Source organism: Nomascus leucogenys, chromosome 4 (genome assembly GCF_006542625.1).
Source record: "Nomascus leucogenys isolate Asia chromosome 4, Asia_NLE_v1, whole genome shotgun sequence".
Taxonomy (NCBI): domain Eukaryota; kingdom Metazoa; phylum Chordata; class Mammalia; order Primates; family Hylobatidae; genus Nomascus; species Nomascus leucogenys.
Window position 1 is genome coordinate 127453470 of NC_044384.1, and position 15267 is coordinate 127468736.

The 15267-nt window shown below is 41.9% G+C and overlaps 1 protein-coding gene across 4 annotated transcripts in view; it reads left to right on the forward strand.

The window, feature by feature from the left end:
- NKIRAS1 (NFKB inhibitor interacting Ras like 1) overlaps positions 1-14849 on the forward strand; it is a 27845-nt gene extending 12996 nt beyond the window's left edge. For all 4 annotated transcript variants that reach the window (XM_030812266.1, XM_003256763.4, XM_030812265.1 and 1 more), the window contains exons 3-4: positions 2935-3176; positions 13589-14849. In XM_030812266.1, coding sequence (XP_030668126.1) covers positions 2935-3176; positions 13589-13831 — 485 coding nt within the window. In that variant the 3' untranslated portion in view covers positions 13832-14849. The remainder of the gene's footprint in view (positions 1-2934; positions 3177-13588) is intronic.
- Positions 14850-15267: the final 418 nt, after the last annotated feature.

A 15267-nucleotide genomic window follows, 5' to 3' on the forward strand; every position in this document is an offset into this window, starting at 1 on the left:
CTGACCTCAGGTGATCCGCCCACCTTGGCCTCCCAAAGTGCTGATATTACAGGTGTGAGCCCCCACGCCTGGCCAGTCTGTTTTCATTTACTGTAGTGGACACTTAGAGGGCCCTTTCTATATGGAAATGCATGTTCTTCAGTTTTGAATTATTTTGTTGTTGCTTTCTTTCCTCTGTGTTCTCTGTTCTTTTTTTTCTGGAACTCTATTTTTGGATGCTGGACCTTCTGGACTAGTCCTTGAATTTTCTTATTGCTCCTTTCCTGTTTATCATCTCTCAGTATTTTTGTACCGCTTTTTGGTAGATATCCTCATCTTTATTTTCCAGCCCTATTCTATTGAGTTTTTGTTAGTATCCTGTTCTTATTTCATGGATGTACTATCTTATTTTTTTGATAGATTAGGTAGTTTTTTTTTTGTTTGTTTTTGTTTTTCTTTTCTTTGTATAGTTGGTTTCCTCTGTAGCGGTCTCTTCTTGTTGGTCTCTGTTTTCTTCAGGTGTCTGCTAAACCTTGGTTATCTGTTCATAATTAAAAATGGACCCCTAGGCCCAGTGCAGTGGCTCATGCCTGTAATCCTAGCACTTTGGGAGGCAGAGGCAGGCAGATAGCTTGAGCTTGGGAGTTCGAGACCAGCCTGGGCAACATGGTGAAACCCCATCTGTACAAAAAAATACAAGAATTAGTGGGGTTTGGTGGTGTGTACCTGTAGTCCCAGCTACTTGAAGGGCTGAGGTGGGAGGATCGCTTGAGCGCAGGAGGTTGAAGCTGCAATGAGCTGAGATTGTCCCACTGAACTCCAGCCTAGATGACAAAGTGAGACCCTGTCTCAAAAATAAATAAATAAAATAAATAAATAAATAAGACTTAAAAAGCCAATTGGAAGCTCTAAGCATATGGATAGGGTTCATGACTTTGAGCTTCACTGAAGTGATCTGGCAGGGGCATTTATTGGGGAAGCCTAGATGTCAGTATATTTAGGATTTTTTCCTTTTCCGTTGGCCAGATTTTCCAGATTTCCTCTGGATAGGGATAAAGAGCTGGCTGCCAGTGTTTTGGGAGCAGAAAGGGAGAGCTGAAGGACTTCAACATTCAGTATGTGTGTGTGCGCAGGCATGTCACTTAATTGCCTCGTTTTCATGGTGGAACTCATTCCCTTTATCCCACAGTCTAGACAGCCTCTATTTTATACTCCCCAGAGATTGCACCCTTAAGCCTTCCCCTGGTGTGCGAGATGGGTAGTTGCCCAGCAGCGTGGAGTGGGAGAGGAGATCTAGAGAACTAGTGGGAGACTCTTGACTTCATTTGATCTTTAGAGTACCAAAATATCAAAAGGTCTAAACTTTAGACCCCCTTTTGGAGAGGCAGATGGAGGTGGGCTAACCGGACTGGCTTTTGGTGGATAAAAAAATCACATGACAAAATGATTGGTAGTTTTTGCTTTTAAATTAATTTGTAATCAAAGCCCAATACGTTTGTGTCTTAATAGATAACCTTTAATTTCCTTAGGGCTTAATTTATGACAGGATGACACAGACACGTATATACATAATCAGATTTATGAACAATTTTGCCTTTCTAAACACTGAATACATTCCTTATGAGTTATGTTGATGAAAGTAAATTTTTGGTTTCTCATGATCCAATCTGTGTATTACCATGTGATTATTCCTTTTAATCTAATACTTGCGGAGATTTTATGTAATCTAATACTTAATGGACATTTCGTGTAAGGCATCTGGAACAAATCATTCTACAGTATTTAGGTTGTTTAGGAAAACTGTAACTGGTTTTAAAAAAACTATAACATAGTATGATTTGGGGGGGGTATAGGATGTTACCCATGTGATTTTACCTCTGGATGTATTTCACATTTATTTATTTATTTTTTTTGTTATTATTTTTTGAGATGGAGTCTTGCTCTGTCACCCAGGCTGGAGTGCAGTGGCATGATCTCGGCTCACTGCAACCTCTGCCTCCCAGGTTCAAGCAATTCTCTCTGCCTCAACCTCCTGAGTAGCTAGTATAACAGGCGCCTACCACCACACCCAGAGAATTTTTGTATTTTTAGGGGAGACGGGGTTTGGCCATGTTGGCCAGGCTGGTCTTGAACTCCCGACCTCAGGTGATCTGCCCACCTAGGCCTCCCAAAGTGCTGGGATTATAGGCGTGAGCCCCCGTGCCTGGCCTCATATTTAAATACGGAGGTGGTTCCTGGGACTATACTTTACCTGTCGTATCACATGTCTCTCCACTACTTATTAAAATTAAGAGTGTTAATCTTCTCCCTTTAATTCCTTTATCAATAAGGGCTTATTGAATATTTGCTGTGTACACAGAGTAGTTCCTTTCACTTAATAAACTTAGAGACTAGTTGAAGAGATAAAACTTGCACAAATGAAACAAAGTGGTAAAATGCATTTTTAAAAGATCATAAACAAGAAGGGGATTTTTATTTTTATGCAGAAGAAATATTTTTTAAAAGAATTTTGTTTGCGCCAGGTGCAGTGCCTCACACCTGTAATCCCAGCACTTTAGAGGCCAAAGTGGGTAGATTGCTTGAGCCCAGGAGTTCGAGACCAGCCTGGGCCACATGGTGAAACCCTGTCTCTCCCAAAAGTACAAAAATTCACTGGGCATGATGGCACCTGTAGTCCCAGCTGGGAGGGACTACTTGGGAGGCTGAGGTGGGAGGATCCCTTGAGCCCAGGAGGCGGAGGTTGCAGTGAGCTGAGATCGAGCCACTGCATTTCAGCCTGGGCAACAGAACAGGACCCTGTTTCAAAAAAAAAAAAAAAAAAAAAGGTAAAATAGAAATGTGATTATTATATGTGGTGAATAGGAAACCTAGAAAGCCAATTTCTAAAGGACAAGAAAATACGGAGCAATTGACACTGGCTTAGCCAAAAAGAGTAATTTCTTTTCTTAATCCCAGGAATGGAAGATTGTGAAACGATGGAAGATGTATACATGGCTTCAGTAGAAACAGACCGAGGAGTAAAAGAACAGTTACATCTTTATGACACCAGAGGTCTACAGGAAGGTGTGGAGCTGCCAAAGCATTATTTTTCATTTGCTGATGGCTTTGTTCTTGTGTATAGTGTGAATAACCTTGAATCCTTTCAAAGAGTGGAGCTTCTGAAGAAAGAAATCGATAAGTTCAAAGACAAAAAAGAGGCAAGTGGATATGTAAAAATGCCGAATGTAAATTATAATACCATTTAAATTATAGCACAGGCTTTTGGGTAGTTTTTATTTTCAGATCATTACAATGTATTCTTAGTATCTGTAAAACTTCTATCATTTTTTTCTTTTCTTTTTCTTTTTTTTTTTTTTTTTTTTTTTGAGACGGAGTCTTGTTCTGTCTCCCAGGCAAGAGTGCAAAGTGCAATGATGTGATCTTGGCTCCCTGCAACCTCCGCCCCCCGGGTACAAGCGATTCTCCTGCCTCAGCCTCCCGGGTAGCTGGGATTACAGGCGTGTGCCACTATGCCCGGCTAATTTTTATATTTTTGGTGGAGATAGGGTATTACCACGTTGGCCAGGCTGGTCTTGAACTCCTAACCTCAAGTGCTCTGCTGGTCTTGGCCTCCCAAAGTGCTGGGATTACACGTGTGAGCCACTGTGCCTGGCCTAGAATTTTTTTTGTTAACCCAAGAAATATAGGTCTGACTGAATTTAGTTAGGACCAGTATTTGACTTTCTGCCTTTTGCTTGTTACCATCTACAAGTTGAATTTTAATGACTTCTTATCTGAAGTACTACATAATTCATTTTATATTCTTTGGTATTGCTGTTTCCTTGGTGTTTTTGTTTTTGTTTTTTTTTGAGGCTGAGTCTGTCTTTCACCCAGGCTGGAGTGCACTGGCACGATCTTGGCTCACTGCAACCTCCAACTCCCAGGTTCAAGCGATTCTCCTGCCTCAACCTCCTGAGTAGCTGGGACTACAGGCGTGTGCTACCATGCCCACTAATTTTTTGTATTATCAGTAGAAACAGGGTTTCTTTTTTATTTATTTTAATTTATTTTTATTTTTATTTTATTATTACGCTTTAAGTTTTAGGGTACATGTGCACAATGTGCAGGTTTGTTACATATGTATACATGTGCCATGTTGGTGTGCTGCACCCATTAACTCATCATTTAGCATTAGGTATATCTCCTAATGCTATCCCTCCCCCCTCCCCCCACCCCACAACAGTCCCTGGAGTGTGATGTTCCCCTTCCTGTGTCCATGTGTTCTCATTGTTTAGTTCCCACCTATGAGTGAGAACATGCGGTGTTTGGTGTTTTGACCTTGCCATAGTTTACTGAGAATGATGATTTCCAGTTTCATCCATGTCCCTACAAAGGACATGAACTCATCATTTTTTATGGCTGCATAGTATTCCATGGTGTATATGTGCCACATTTTCTTAATCCAGTCTATCTTTGTTGGACATTTGGGTTGGTTCCAAGTCTTTGCTGTTGTGAATAGTGCCCCAAAAACATACGTGTGCATGTGTCTTTATAGCAGCATGATTTATATTCCTTTGGGTATATACCCAGTAATGGGATGGCTGGGTCAAATGGTATTTCTAGTTCTAGATCCCTGAGGAATCTCCACACTGACTTCCACAATGATTGAACTAGTTTACAGTCCCACCAACAGTGTAAAAGTGTTCCTATTTCTCCACATCCTCTTCAGCACGTGTTGTTTCCTGACTTGTTAAGGATGGCCATTCTAACTGGTGTGAGATGGTATCTCATTGTGGTTTTGATTTGCATTTCTCTGATGGCCAATGATGATGAGCATTTTTTCATGTGTTTTTTGGCTGCATAAATGTCTTCTTTTGAGAAGTGTCTGTTCATGTCCTTCACCCACTTTTTGATGGGGTTGTTTGTTTTTTTTCTTGTAAATTTGTTTGAGTTCATTGTAGATTCTGGATATTAGCCCTTTGTCAGATGAGTAGGTTGTGAAAATTTTCTCCCATTTTGTAGGTTGCCTGTTCACTCTGATGGTAGTTTCTTTTGCTGTGCAGAAGCTCTTTAGTTTAATTAGATCCCATTTGTCAATTTTGGCTTTTGTTGCCATTGCTTTTGGTGTTTTAGACATGAAGTCCTTGCCCATGCCTATGTCCTGAATGGTAATGCCTAGGTTTTCTTCTAGGGTTTTTATGGTTTTAGGTCTAACATAAAAGTCTTTAATCCATCTTGAATTAATTTTTGTATAAGGTGTAAGGAAGGGATTGAGTTTCAGCTCTCTATATATGGCTAGCCAGTTTTCCCAGCACCATTTATTAAATAGGGAATCCTTTCCCCATTTCTTGTTTTTGTCTGGTTTGTCAAAGATCAGATAGTTGTAGATATGTGGCATTATTTCTGAGGGCTCTGTTCTGTTCCATTGATCTATATCTCTGTTTTGGTACCAGTACCGTGCTGTTTTGGTTACTGTAGCCTTGTAGTATAGTTTGAAGTCAGGTAGCGTGATGCCTCCAGCTTTGTTCTTTTGAGTTAGGATTGACTTGGCAATGCAGGCTCTTTTTTGGTTCCATATGAACTTTAAAATAGTTTTTTCCAATTCTGTGAAGAAAGTCATTGGTAGCTTGATGGGGATGGCATTGAATCTATAAATTACCTTGGGCAGTATGGCCATTTTCACGATATTGATTCTTCCAACCCATGAGCATGGAATGTTTTTCCATTTGTTTGTATCCTCTTTTATTTCATTGAGCAGTGGTTTGTAGTTCTCCTTGAAGAGGTCCTTCACATCCCTTGTAAGTTGGATTCCTAGGTATTTTATTCTCTTTGAAGCAATTGTGAATGGGAGTTCACTCATGATTTGGCTCTCTGTCTGTTATTGGTGTATAAGAATGCTTGTGATTTTTGTACATTGATTTTGTATCCTGAGACTTTGCTGAAGTTGCTTATCAGCTTAAGGAGATTTTGGGCTGAGACAGTGGGGTTTTCTAGATATACGATCATGTCATCTGCAAACAGGGACAATTTGACTTCCTCTTTTCCTAATTGAACACCCTTTATTTCCTTCTCCTGCCTAATTGCCCTGGCCACAACTTCCAACACTATGTTGAATAGGAGTGGTGAGAGAGGGCATCCCTGTCTTGTGCCAATTTTCAAAGGGAATGCTTCCAGTTTTTGCCCATTCAGTATGATATTGACTGTGGGTTTGTCATAGATAGCTCTTAATTATTTTGAGATACGTCCCATCAATACCTAATTTATTGAGAGTTTTTAGCATGAAGGGTTGTTGAATTTTGTCAAAGGCCTTTTCTGCATCTATTGAGATAATTATGTGGTTTTTGTCTTTGGTTTTGTTTATATGCTGGATTACATTTATTGATTTGCGTATGTTGAACCAGCCTTGCATCCCAGGGATGAAGCCAACTTGATCATGGTGGATAAGCTTTTTGATGTGCTGCTAGATTTGGTTTGCCAGTATTTTATTGAGGATTTTTTCTTCAATGTTCATCAAGGATATTGGTATAAAATTCTCTTTTTTGGTTGTGTCTCTGCCCGGCTTTGGTATCAGGATGATGCTGGCCTCATCAAATGAGTTAGGGAGGATTCCCTCTTTTTCTGTTGATTGGAATAGTTTCAGAAGGAATGGTACCAGTTCCTCCTTGTACCTCTGGTAGAATTCGGCTGTGAATCCATCTGGTCCTGGACTCCTTTTGGTTGGTAAGCTATTTATTATTGCCACAATTTCAGAGCCTGTTATTGGTCTATTCAGAGATTCAACTTCTTCCTGGTTTAGTCTTGGGAGGGTGTTATGTGTTGAGGAATTTATCCATTTCTTCTAGATTTTCTAGTTTATTTGCGTAGAGGTGTTTGTAGTATTCTCTGATGGTAGTTTGTATTTCTGTGGGATCAGTGGTGATATCCCCTTAATCATTTTTTATTGCGTCTATTTGATTCTTCTCTCTTTTCTTCTTTATTAGTCTTGCTAGTGGTCTATCAATTTTGTTGATCTTTTCAAAAAACCAGCTCTTGGATTCATTAATTTTTTGAAGGGTTTTTTGTGTCTCTATTTCCTTCAGTTCTGCTCTGATTTTAGTTATTTCTTGCCTTCTGCTAGCTTTTGAATGTGTTTGCTCTTGCTTTACTAGTTCTTTTAATTGTAATGTTAGGGTGTCAATTTTGGATCTTTCCTGCTTTCTCTTGTGGGCATTTAGTGCTATAAATTTCCCTCTACACACTGCTTTGAATGTGTCCCAGAGATTCTGGTATGTTGTGTCTGTGTTCTCGTTGGTTTCAAAGAATGTCTTCATTTCTGCCTTCATTTCGTTATGTACCCAGTAGTCATTGAGGAGCAGGTTGTTCAGTTTCCATGTAGTTGAGCGGTTTTGAGTGAGTTTCTTAATCCTGAGTTCTAGTTTGATTGCACTGTGGTCTGAGAGACAGTTTGTTATAATTTCTGTTCTTTTACATTTGCTGAGGAGAGCTTTACTTCCAACTATGTGGTCAATTTTGGAATAGGTGTGGTGTGGTGCTGAAAAAAATGTATATTCTGTTGATTTGGGGTGGAGAGTTCTGTAGATGTCTATTAGGTCCGCTTGGTGCAGAGCTGAGTTCAATTCCTGGGTATCCTTGTTAACTTTCTGTCTTGTTGATCTGTCTAATGTTGACAGTGGGGTGTTAAAAGTCTCCCATTATTATTGTGTGGGAGTCTAAGTCTCTTTGTAGGTCACTCGGGACTTGCTTTATGAATCTGGGTGCTCCTGTATTGGGTGCATATATATTTAGGATAGTTAGCTCTTCTTGTTGAATTGATCCCTTTACCATTAGGTAATGGCCTTCTTTGTCTCTTTTGATCTTTGTTGGTTTAAAGTCTGTTTTATCAGAGACTAGGATTGCAACCCCTGCCTTTTTTTGTTTTCCATTTTCTTGGTAGATCTTCCTCCATCCCTTTATTTTGAGCCTATGTGTGTCTCTGCATGTGAGATGGGTTTCCTGAATACAGCACACTGATGGGTCTTGACTGTGTCTTTTAATTGGAGCATTTAGCCCATTTACATTTAAAGTTAATATTGTTATGTGTGAATTTGATCCTGTGATTATGATGTTAGCTGGTTATTTTGCTCGTTAGTTGATGCAGTTTCTTCGTAGCCTCGATGGTCTTTACAATTTGGCATGTTTTTGCAGTGGCTGGTACCGGTTGTTCCTTTCCATGTTTAGTGCTTCCTTCAGGAGTTCTTTTAGGGCAGGCCTGGTGGTGACAAAATCTCTCAGCATTTCCTTGTCTGTAAAGTATTTTATTTCTCCTTCACTTATGAAGCTTAGTTTGGCTGGGTATGAAATTCTGGGTTGAAAATTCTTTTCTTTAAGAATGTTGAATATTGGCCACCACTCTCTTCTGGCTTGTAGAGTTTCTGCCGAGAGATCCGCTGTTAGTCTGATGGGCTTCCCTTTGTGGGTAACCCGACCTTTCTCTCTGGCTGCCCTTAACCTTTTTTCCTTCATTTCAACTTTGGTGAATCTGACAATTATGTGTCTTGGAGTTGCCCTTCTCGAGGAGTATCTCTGTGGTGGTCTCTGTATTTCCTGAATCTGAATGTTGGCCTGCCTTGCTAGATTGGTTAAGTTCTCCTGGATAATAATATCCTGCAGAGTGTTTTCCAACTTGGTTCCATTCTCCCCGTCACTTTCAGGTACACCAATCAGACGTAGATTTGGTCTTTTCACATAGTCCCATATTTCTTGGAGGCTTTGTTCGTTTATTTTTATTCTTTTTTCTCTAAACTTCCCTTCTCTCTTCATTTCATTCATTTCATCTTCCATCACTGATACGCTTTCTTCCAGTTGATCGCATCGGCTCCTGAGGCTTCTGCATTCTTCACGTAGTTCTCGAGCCTTGGCTTTCAGCTCCATCAGCTCCTTTAAGCACTTCTCTGCATTGGTTATTCTAGTTATACATTCGTCTAATTCTTTTTCAAAATTTTTAGCTTCTTTGCCTTTGGCTTCAATTTCCTCCTGTAGCTGAGAGTAGTTTGATCATCTGAAGCCTTCTTCTCTCGTCAAAGTGATTCTCCGTCCAGCTTTGTTCCGTTGCTGGTGAGGAACTGCGTTTCTTTGGAGGAGGAGAGGCGCTCTGCTTTTTAGAGTTTCCAGTTTTTCTGCTCTGTTTTTTCCCCATCTTTGTGATTTTATGTACTTTTGGTCTTTGATGATGGTGATATACAGATGGGTTTTTGGTGTGGATGTCCTTTCTGTTTGTTAGTTTTCCTTCTAACAGACAGGACTCTCAGCTGCAGGTCTGTTGGAGTTTGCTAGAGGTCCACTCCAGACCGTTTGCCTGGGTGTCAGCAGCGGAGGCTGCAGAACAGCAGATTTTTCATGAACCGCAAATGCTGCTACCTGATCATTCCTCTGGAAGTTTTGTCTCAGAGGAGTACCTGGCTGTGTGAGGTGTCAGTCTGCCTCTACTGGGGGTGCCTCCCAGTTAGGCTGCTTGGGGGTTAGGGACCCACTTGAGGAGGCAGTCTGCCTGTTCTCAGATCTCCAGCTGCGTGGTGCGAGAACCACTGCTCTCTTCAAAGCTGTCAGACAGGGACATTTAAGTCTGCAGAGGTTACTGCTGTCTTTTTGTTTGTCTGTGCCCTGCCCCCAGAGATGGAGCCTACAGCGGCAGGCAGGCCTCCTTGAGCTGTGGTGGGCTCCACCCAGTTCGAGCTTCCTGGCTGCTTGTGTTTACCTAATCAAGCCTGGGCAATGGTGGGCGCTCCTCCCCCAGCCTCACTGCTGCCTTGCAGTTTAATCTCATACTGCTGTGCTAGCAATCAGCGAGTCTCTGTGGGCGTAGGACCCTCCTAGCCAAATGGGGGATATAATCTCCTGGTGTTCCGTTTTTTAAGCCCATTGGAAAAGTGAAGTATTAGGGTGGGAGTGACCCGATTTTCCAGGTGCCATTTGTCACCCCTTTCTTTGACTAGGAAAGGGCACTCCCTGACCCCTGCGCTTCCTGAGTGAGGCAATGCCTCACCTTGCTTTGGCTCGTGCACGGTGCGCTTCACGCAATGTCCTGCCCCCACTGTCTGGCACTCCCTAGTGAGATGAACCCGGTACCTCAGATGGAAATGCAGAAATCACCCGTCTTCTGCGTTGGTCACGCTGGGAGCTGTAGACTGGAGCTGTTCCTATTTGGCCATCTTGGCTCCACCCTGGTAGGTCTTGTTATGTTGTTCAGGCTAGTCTTGAACTCCTGGTCTCAAACAGTCCTCCTTCCTCAGCCTCCCACACTGTTGGGATTACAGGTGTGAGCCAGCACACCTACCCACCCACCCCCGTTTTGTTTTTTTTTTGGTAAGTGACGTATAATATTCATCCTGTGGCTATAGATGTATCATCCTTGTTTTTTTTGAGATGGAGTCTGGATGATCTTAGCCCACAGCAACCTCTGCCTCTCAGGTTCAAGCGATTTTCCTGCCTCAGCCTCCTGAGTAGGTGGGATTACAGGTGTTCACCACCATGCCTGGCTAATTTTTGTATTTTTAGTAGACAGGGTTTCACCATGTTGGACAGGCTGGTCTCAAACTACTGACCCCAGGTGATCCACCCACCTGGGCCTCCCAAAGTGCTGGGATTACAGGCATTGGCCACCATGCCCGGCCGTTTATTTAGGTAAGATTGTGTTTGTGTGCTAATGGGAGAAAATTGATGATGAGGGGACTAAGTGCTGGAGTGACTTCCTTGTCCAGGTAAAGGAGGATGGGTTTTAGGGCAGAGCAAATGGGCTTGGAAGATGGTAGGTTGTTAGATGTGGTGGTGGAAGAATGTGGAAATTTTTTTTTTTTTTTTTGAGATGGAGTCTTGCTCCATTGCCCAGGCTGGAGTGCAGTGGTGTGATCTCAGCTCACTGCAAACTCTGCCTCTCGGGTTCATGCCGTTCTCCTGCCTCAGCCTCCCAAGTAGCTGGGACTACAGGCGCCCGCTACCACACCCGGCTAATTTTTTTGTATTTTTAGTAGAGATGGGGTTTCACCTTGTTAGCCAGGATGGTCTCAATCTCCTGACCTCATGATCCACCCACCTCCACCTCCCAAAGTACTGGGATTACAGGTGTGAGCCACTGTGCCAGGCTGAAATTCTCTTCTAATTGTGTATCTTACTGAAACAATATGGTCATCAGGTGAAAGGAAAGTGGGGAAGAAAGAGGAGATACTGGAACTTGTAGAAGGGCACCAAGGTATGAGATGTCTCATTACAGAGTAAATGCAGAAAATGTAATACATTTGCTGGAGAACACCAGTTCATTTGAGATCAGTGGTATGATCTGGGCCAGCAGGGTTGTATGTTTTTCTCCAGCCATATTCAGCTAAATGGTGTAGGCACAGAGTCTGGTTAACAGTTAAATTTAACAAGGGAGGTGTTTTGCCTGGTGAATATGGTGGGATAATGGGGGCAAGGGAGTGAATAAAAATAATCTAAGCTGGGTAGGGAGGAATTAAGGACATGAGTAGGGTAGAAGGACAGTGATAAAGGTAGTAGAGCCAGTAGGTTGTATGTCCTTGTGGTGTTTGGAATTCTTGCACTGGGGGCATTAGGCATGACTGGGAAGGCAGGAGTCAGAGTGGGATGCCTGGAACTGAGATCACAGAGAGCAGTTACAATGTCAAGGTCTAGGCTGGGTGTGGTAGTTCACGCCTGTAATCCCAGCACTTTGCGGAGCTGAGGCAGGAGGATTGCTTCAAGCAAGGAGTTTGAGACCAGCTCCAGGAATAAAGTAAGATCCCATCTCTAAAAATTAAAAAAATAGCTGGCAGGCTGAGGAGGAGGATCAGGATCGCTTGAGCCAAGAAGCTCAAGGCTGCAACCAGCTGTGATCAAGCCATTGCACTCCAACCTGGGTGATGCAGAGAGAGAGAGACCCTGTCTCTTTTAAAAAACAAACAAAAAAACAAGGTCTAGGATATGACCACAGGAGTGGTGAATGGCTGAGGTAAGGATGATGAGACCATTGGAGAAGTCAAAGAATAAGAGACCAGGTTACTGGAAGCAGCATCTACGTGGCCAGTGGAATCACTAAGAATTATGACCAGAGTAACGGCGAGGGCAGGTTGACCATGAGTCAGCTCTGTGATGAGGAGCATTTGGGGGGCCGGCCTGGCGTTAGCAGGTACAACAGACTGATAGCGTCAGCTTTCTGCAGGGGTTTTAGAGAAGGACACCATTGAAGGTAGCACTGAGGGGAGGGACAAGGAAGACGTCTTACCCCGACCTTGTGGTAGTGGTAGGAGTGGAGTGATAGGGGAAGCAGGACTGCAAGGCAACTAGGAAAGGTGAAGGAACATTCAAAGCAGAGGTGGAAGACGCAGAGGTGGAGGATGCAGTGGGGGTGAGTCTTGCTGAATTCTAAGGGGTAAAGTGAACGAGTTTCTGCAGTTGGGAGGAGAGGGAGATGGAGGTCACAGTAGGGGAGATACATGAAGATGAAAGTCTGGGTGATGAAGAATGACAGGAGGGCTTGAAAGAAGAGGTAGAATACGTGATTCCCCTAGAAAACCGGAGCTCTGGGCCCACTTTCATCCTGCCAGCAAGGTATGGCCTTACCTGGAGCACAGGGAGCTCAAGCTCAACGTACAGACAGGAAGGTAGACTGGCGGTTCCAAGATCTGATGAGTTCACTGCTGCTCCTCAGAGAGGCCTTCTTTGACAGTTCTTTCTGCCCATCGTCTACTCACATCTTGTGTAATCTTTATGGGCACTATCTGAAAATCTGGTTTGGGGTCTCTTCTCCTCCCCCTGAGCTTTGACTGCTGTATTCTGGTCACCTTTAGTGTCTGGTGTATAGTAAGCATTCAGGTAAAATGTTCCTATTGGCACATACTTTTTTTTGTTTTTTGGCCCATACATTTAACAGATACTTAGCAGTCATCTTTTTAGTATTATGAGTAATGTGAACACAACAATTCCTGTTCTCATGGATACAGAACTCCCGCAGCTCCATTTGTCTTATTTTGAAGTACTGTGTTGCAAATCTCTCATACGTCAAGTGTAGCCAAACTGAAATGCAGACTCATTGAAACCAGTCTGTATCCTAGATGCCAATTTCCCAAGTCCATCTTCCATTCATACCTGAGCAAACTACAGAGCATCTGCTTTTTTTTTTTTTTTTTGGAGATGGAGTCTTGCACAGTCACCCAGGCTGGAGTGCAGTGCAGTGGCACCATCTCGGCTTACTGCAACCTCTGCCTCCCGGGTTCCAGCGATTCTCCTGCCTCAGCCTCCCAAGTAGAGGGGACTACAGGCGCATGCCACCACGCCTGGCTAATTTATTTATTTTCAGTAGAGATGGGGTTTCACCATGTTGGCCAGGGTGGTCTCGAACTCCTGACCTCAAGAGATCCACGAGCCTTGGCCTCCCAAAGTGCTGGGAATGTAGGCATAAGCCACCACGCCCGGCCGAGCATCTGCATTTTTAACAAAAATGCATTAAGGAGTAAGGTGAAATCCTAATATCCAGTCACATTTGAGAATCAGTTTAATGAAGCAGGTTTGTTAATGTGGAACAATTTTCCTTATGTCTCCATTTTGCCCAGGAACTGATGTTGGCAAAGTACTAGAATGATCTTTTCAATCTGTTTTCTTTCAGGTAGCAATTGTTGTATTAGGAAACAAAATTGACCTTTCTGAGCAGAGACAAGTGGACGCTGAAGTGGCACAGCAGTGGGCAAAAAGTGAGAAAGTAAGACTGTGGGAGGTGACTGTTACAGATCGGAAAACTCTGATTGAACCATTCACTTTATTAGCCAGTAAACTTTCTCAACCCCAGAGCAAATCAAGCTTTCCTTTGCCTGGGAGGAAAAACAAAGGGAACTCTAGTTCTGAGAACTAAAAATCAGTAATTCCACAATTGTATGTTGAATAGTGATTGCCTTTAAGTGTCTGTGAACATGGAGTAATATTACTATTTAAAACAGGCCATTTATATCTACATTTGGTCCTTAAGAAAATTCCTAAGGAAGTCATTTAATGCACTTTAGATGTTAAAAGAATTTGGGCTAAGGTTATTATTGCCTGATATGAAATAATATATTCTTATTCTCATTGTTTGAAACCTGTCTTTGAAATTAGCACCTTTGTTATTTATGTTGTACTTGTGAAAACAGTAGAATAGTTTGGATAGTTATGCAAATACACCTATGTGTAACTTCCCCCCAACCCCAAGCTGTTTCGGAAGGTATCATCACTCTGTGTAACATTATGCAAACTTCTAAGCCCAAACATGACTTTGTTTTTAAAAAGTTCATTAATCTAATGTCTAGGATTATAAAACAACATTTTTTGTGTCTAAATTGGACCCAAAACACTGAACGGTTTGGGGTAGTAAGCTAAATTTCATCTTGTGGTGATTTTGCCAAACAGACTAAGACCCATGATTTAGCTTTGCTCAAATTAGAACGTTTAGCATGAGTTGAGGTACCAGGTAGGGTAAGTAGGTTCATCACATTCTGAGGCCATTTTTTTCCTCAGCCAGACCCCTGTTAATAGACCAGATACTTGAGGGCAAACTGTTTGCTCCTCCTCTTGAAAATGCTTAGGCACTTAAGGACAATAAAGCTGTATTTTCTGGAAGGAAGACTGTATCTTCTGGAATAGTTTTCTAGAAAACTAGTCATATACAATAAAAGTATCAAAAATATTGGACTCTAGATGATCTAACTTAGATGTCTGAGTTTGTTTCTCTAAAGATTTTGGCAAGACTCGAGCAATGTGGCTGACTGTAACTTTATTAATTTAAAAGGTAGGAAGCTACGTAGTGGTTGCACCTGTGAAATAACTACTTTGAAATGTAACATAAGCTATTCAGCAAAGAACATATTAAAACATCAAGTAATTTGTAACATCTTAAATGGAATACTTTTTTCATGAGCTCTAGTGAAGAACTACATATAAAAGACAATACTTACAAATAGCCTATTGCTGCTACAGTATAATTCTTCAAAATTTCTCATCATAAATTCATTTTTTGATCAAAAAATTACCACTCAGACACTAACTCACCCCTTACCCTTTTCCCCCAGTTATTGAATATTAATCTAGCTTCCCTCCCCATGCATGTTACATAGATGGACAAATGCTTTCATAATGATTTTTAAATAAGTACGTTCCAGTTTGCTTTGTTTCCTACTAATGCAACTTAGTCTATATTAGTACAAACAGTTATCAATTCTTTTTAAATTCTGTAATGAATGTATGTGTATCTGGATGAGTTTCTCTGAAAGAGACATACAGAAACAGAACTGCTGGGTCATGACATGTGTATACTTA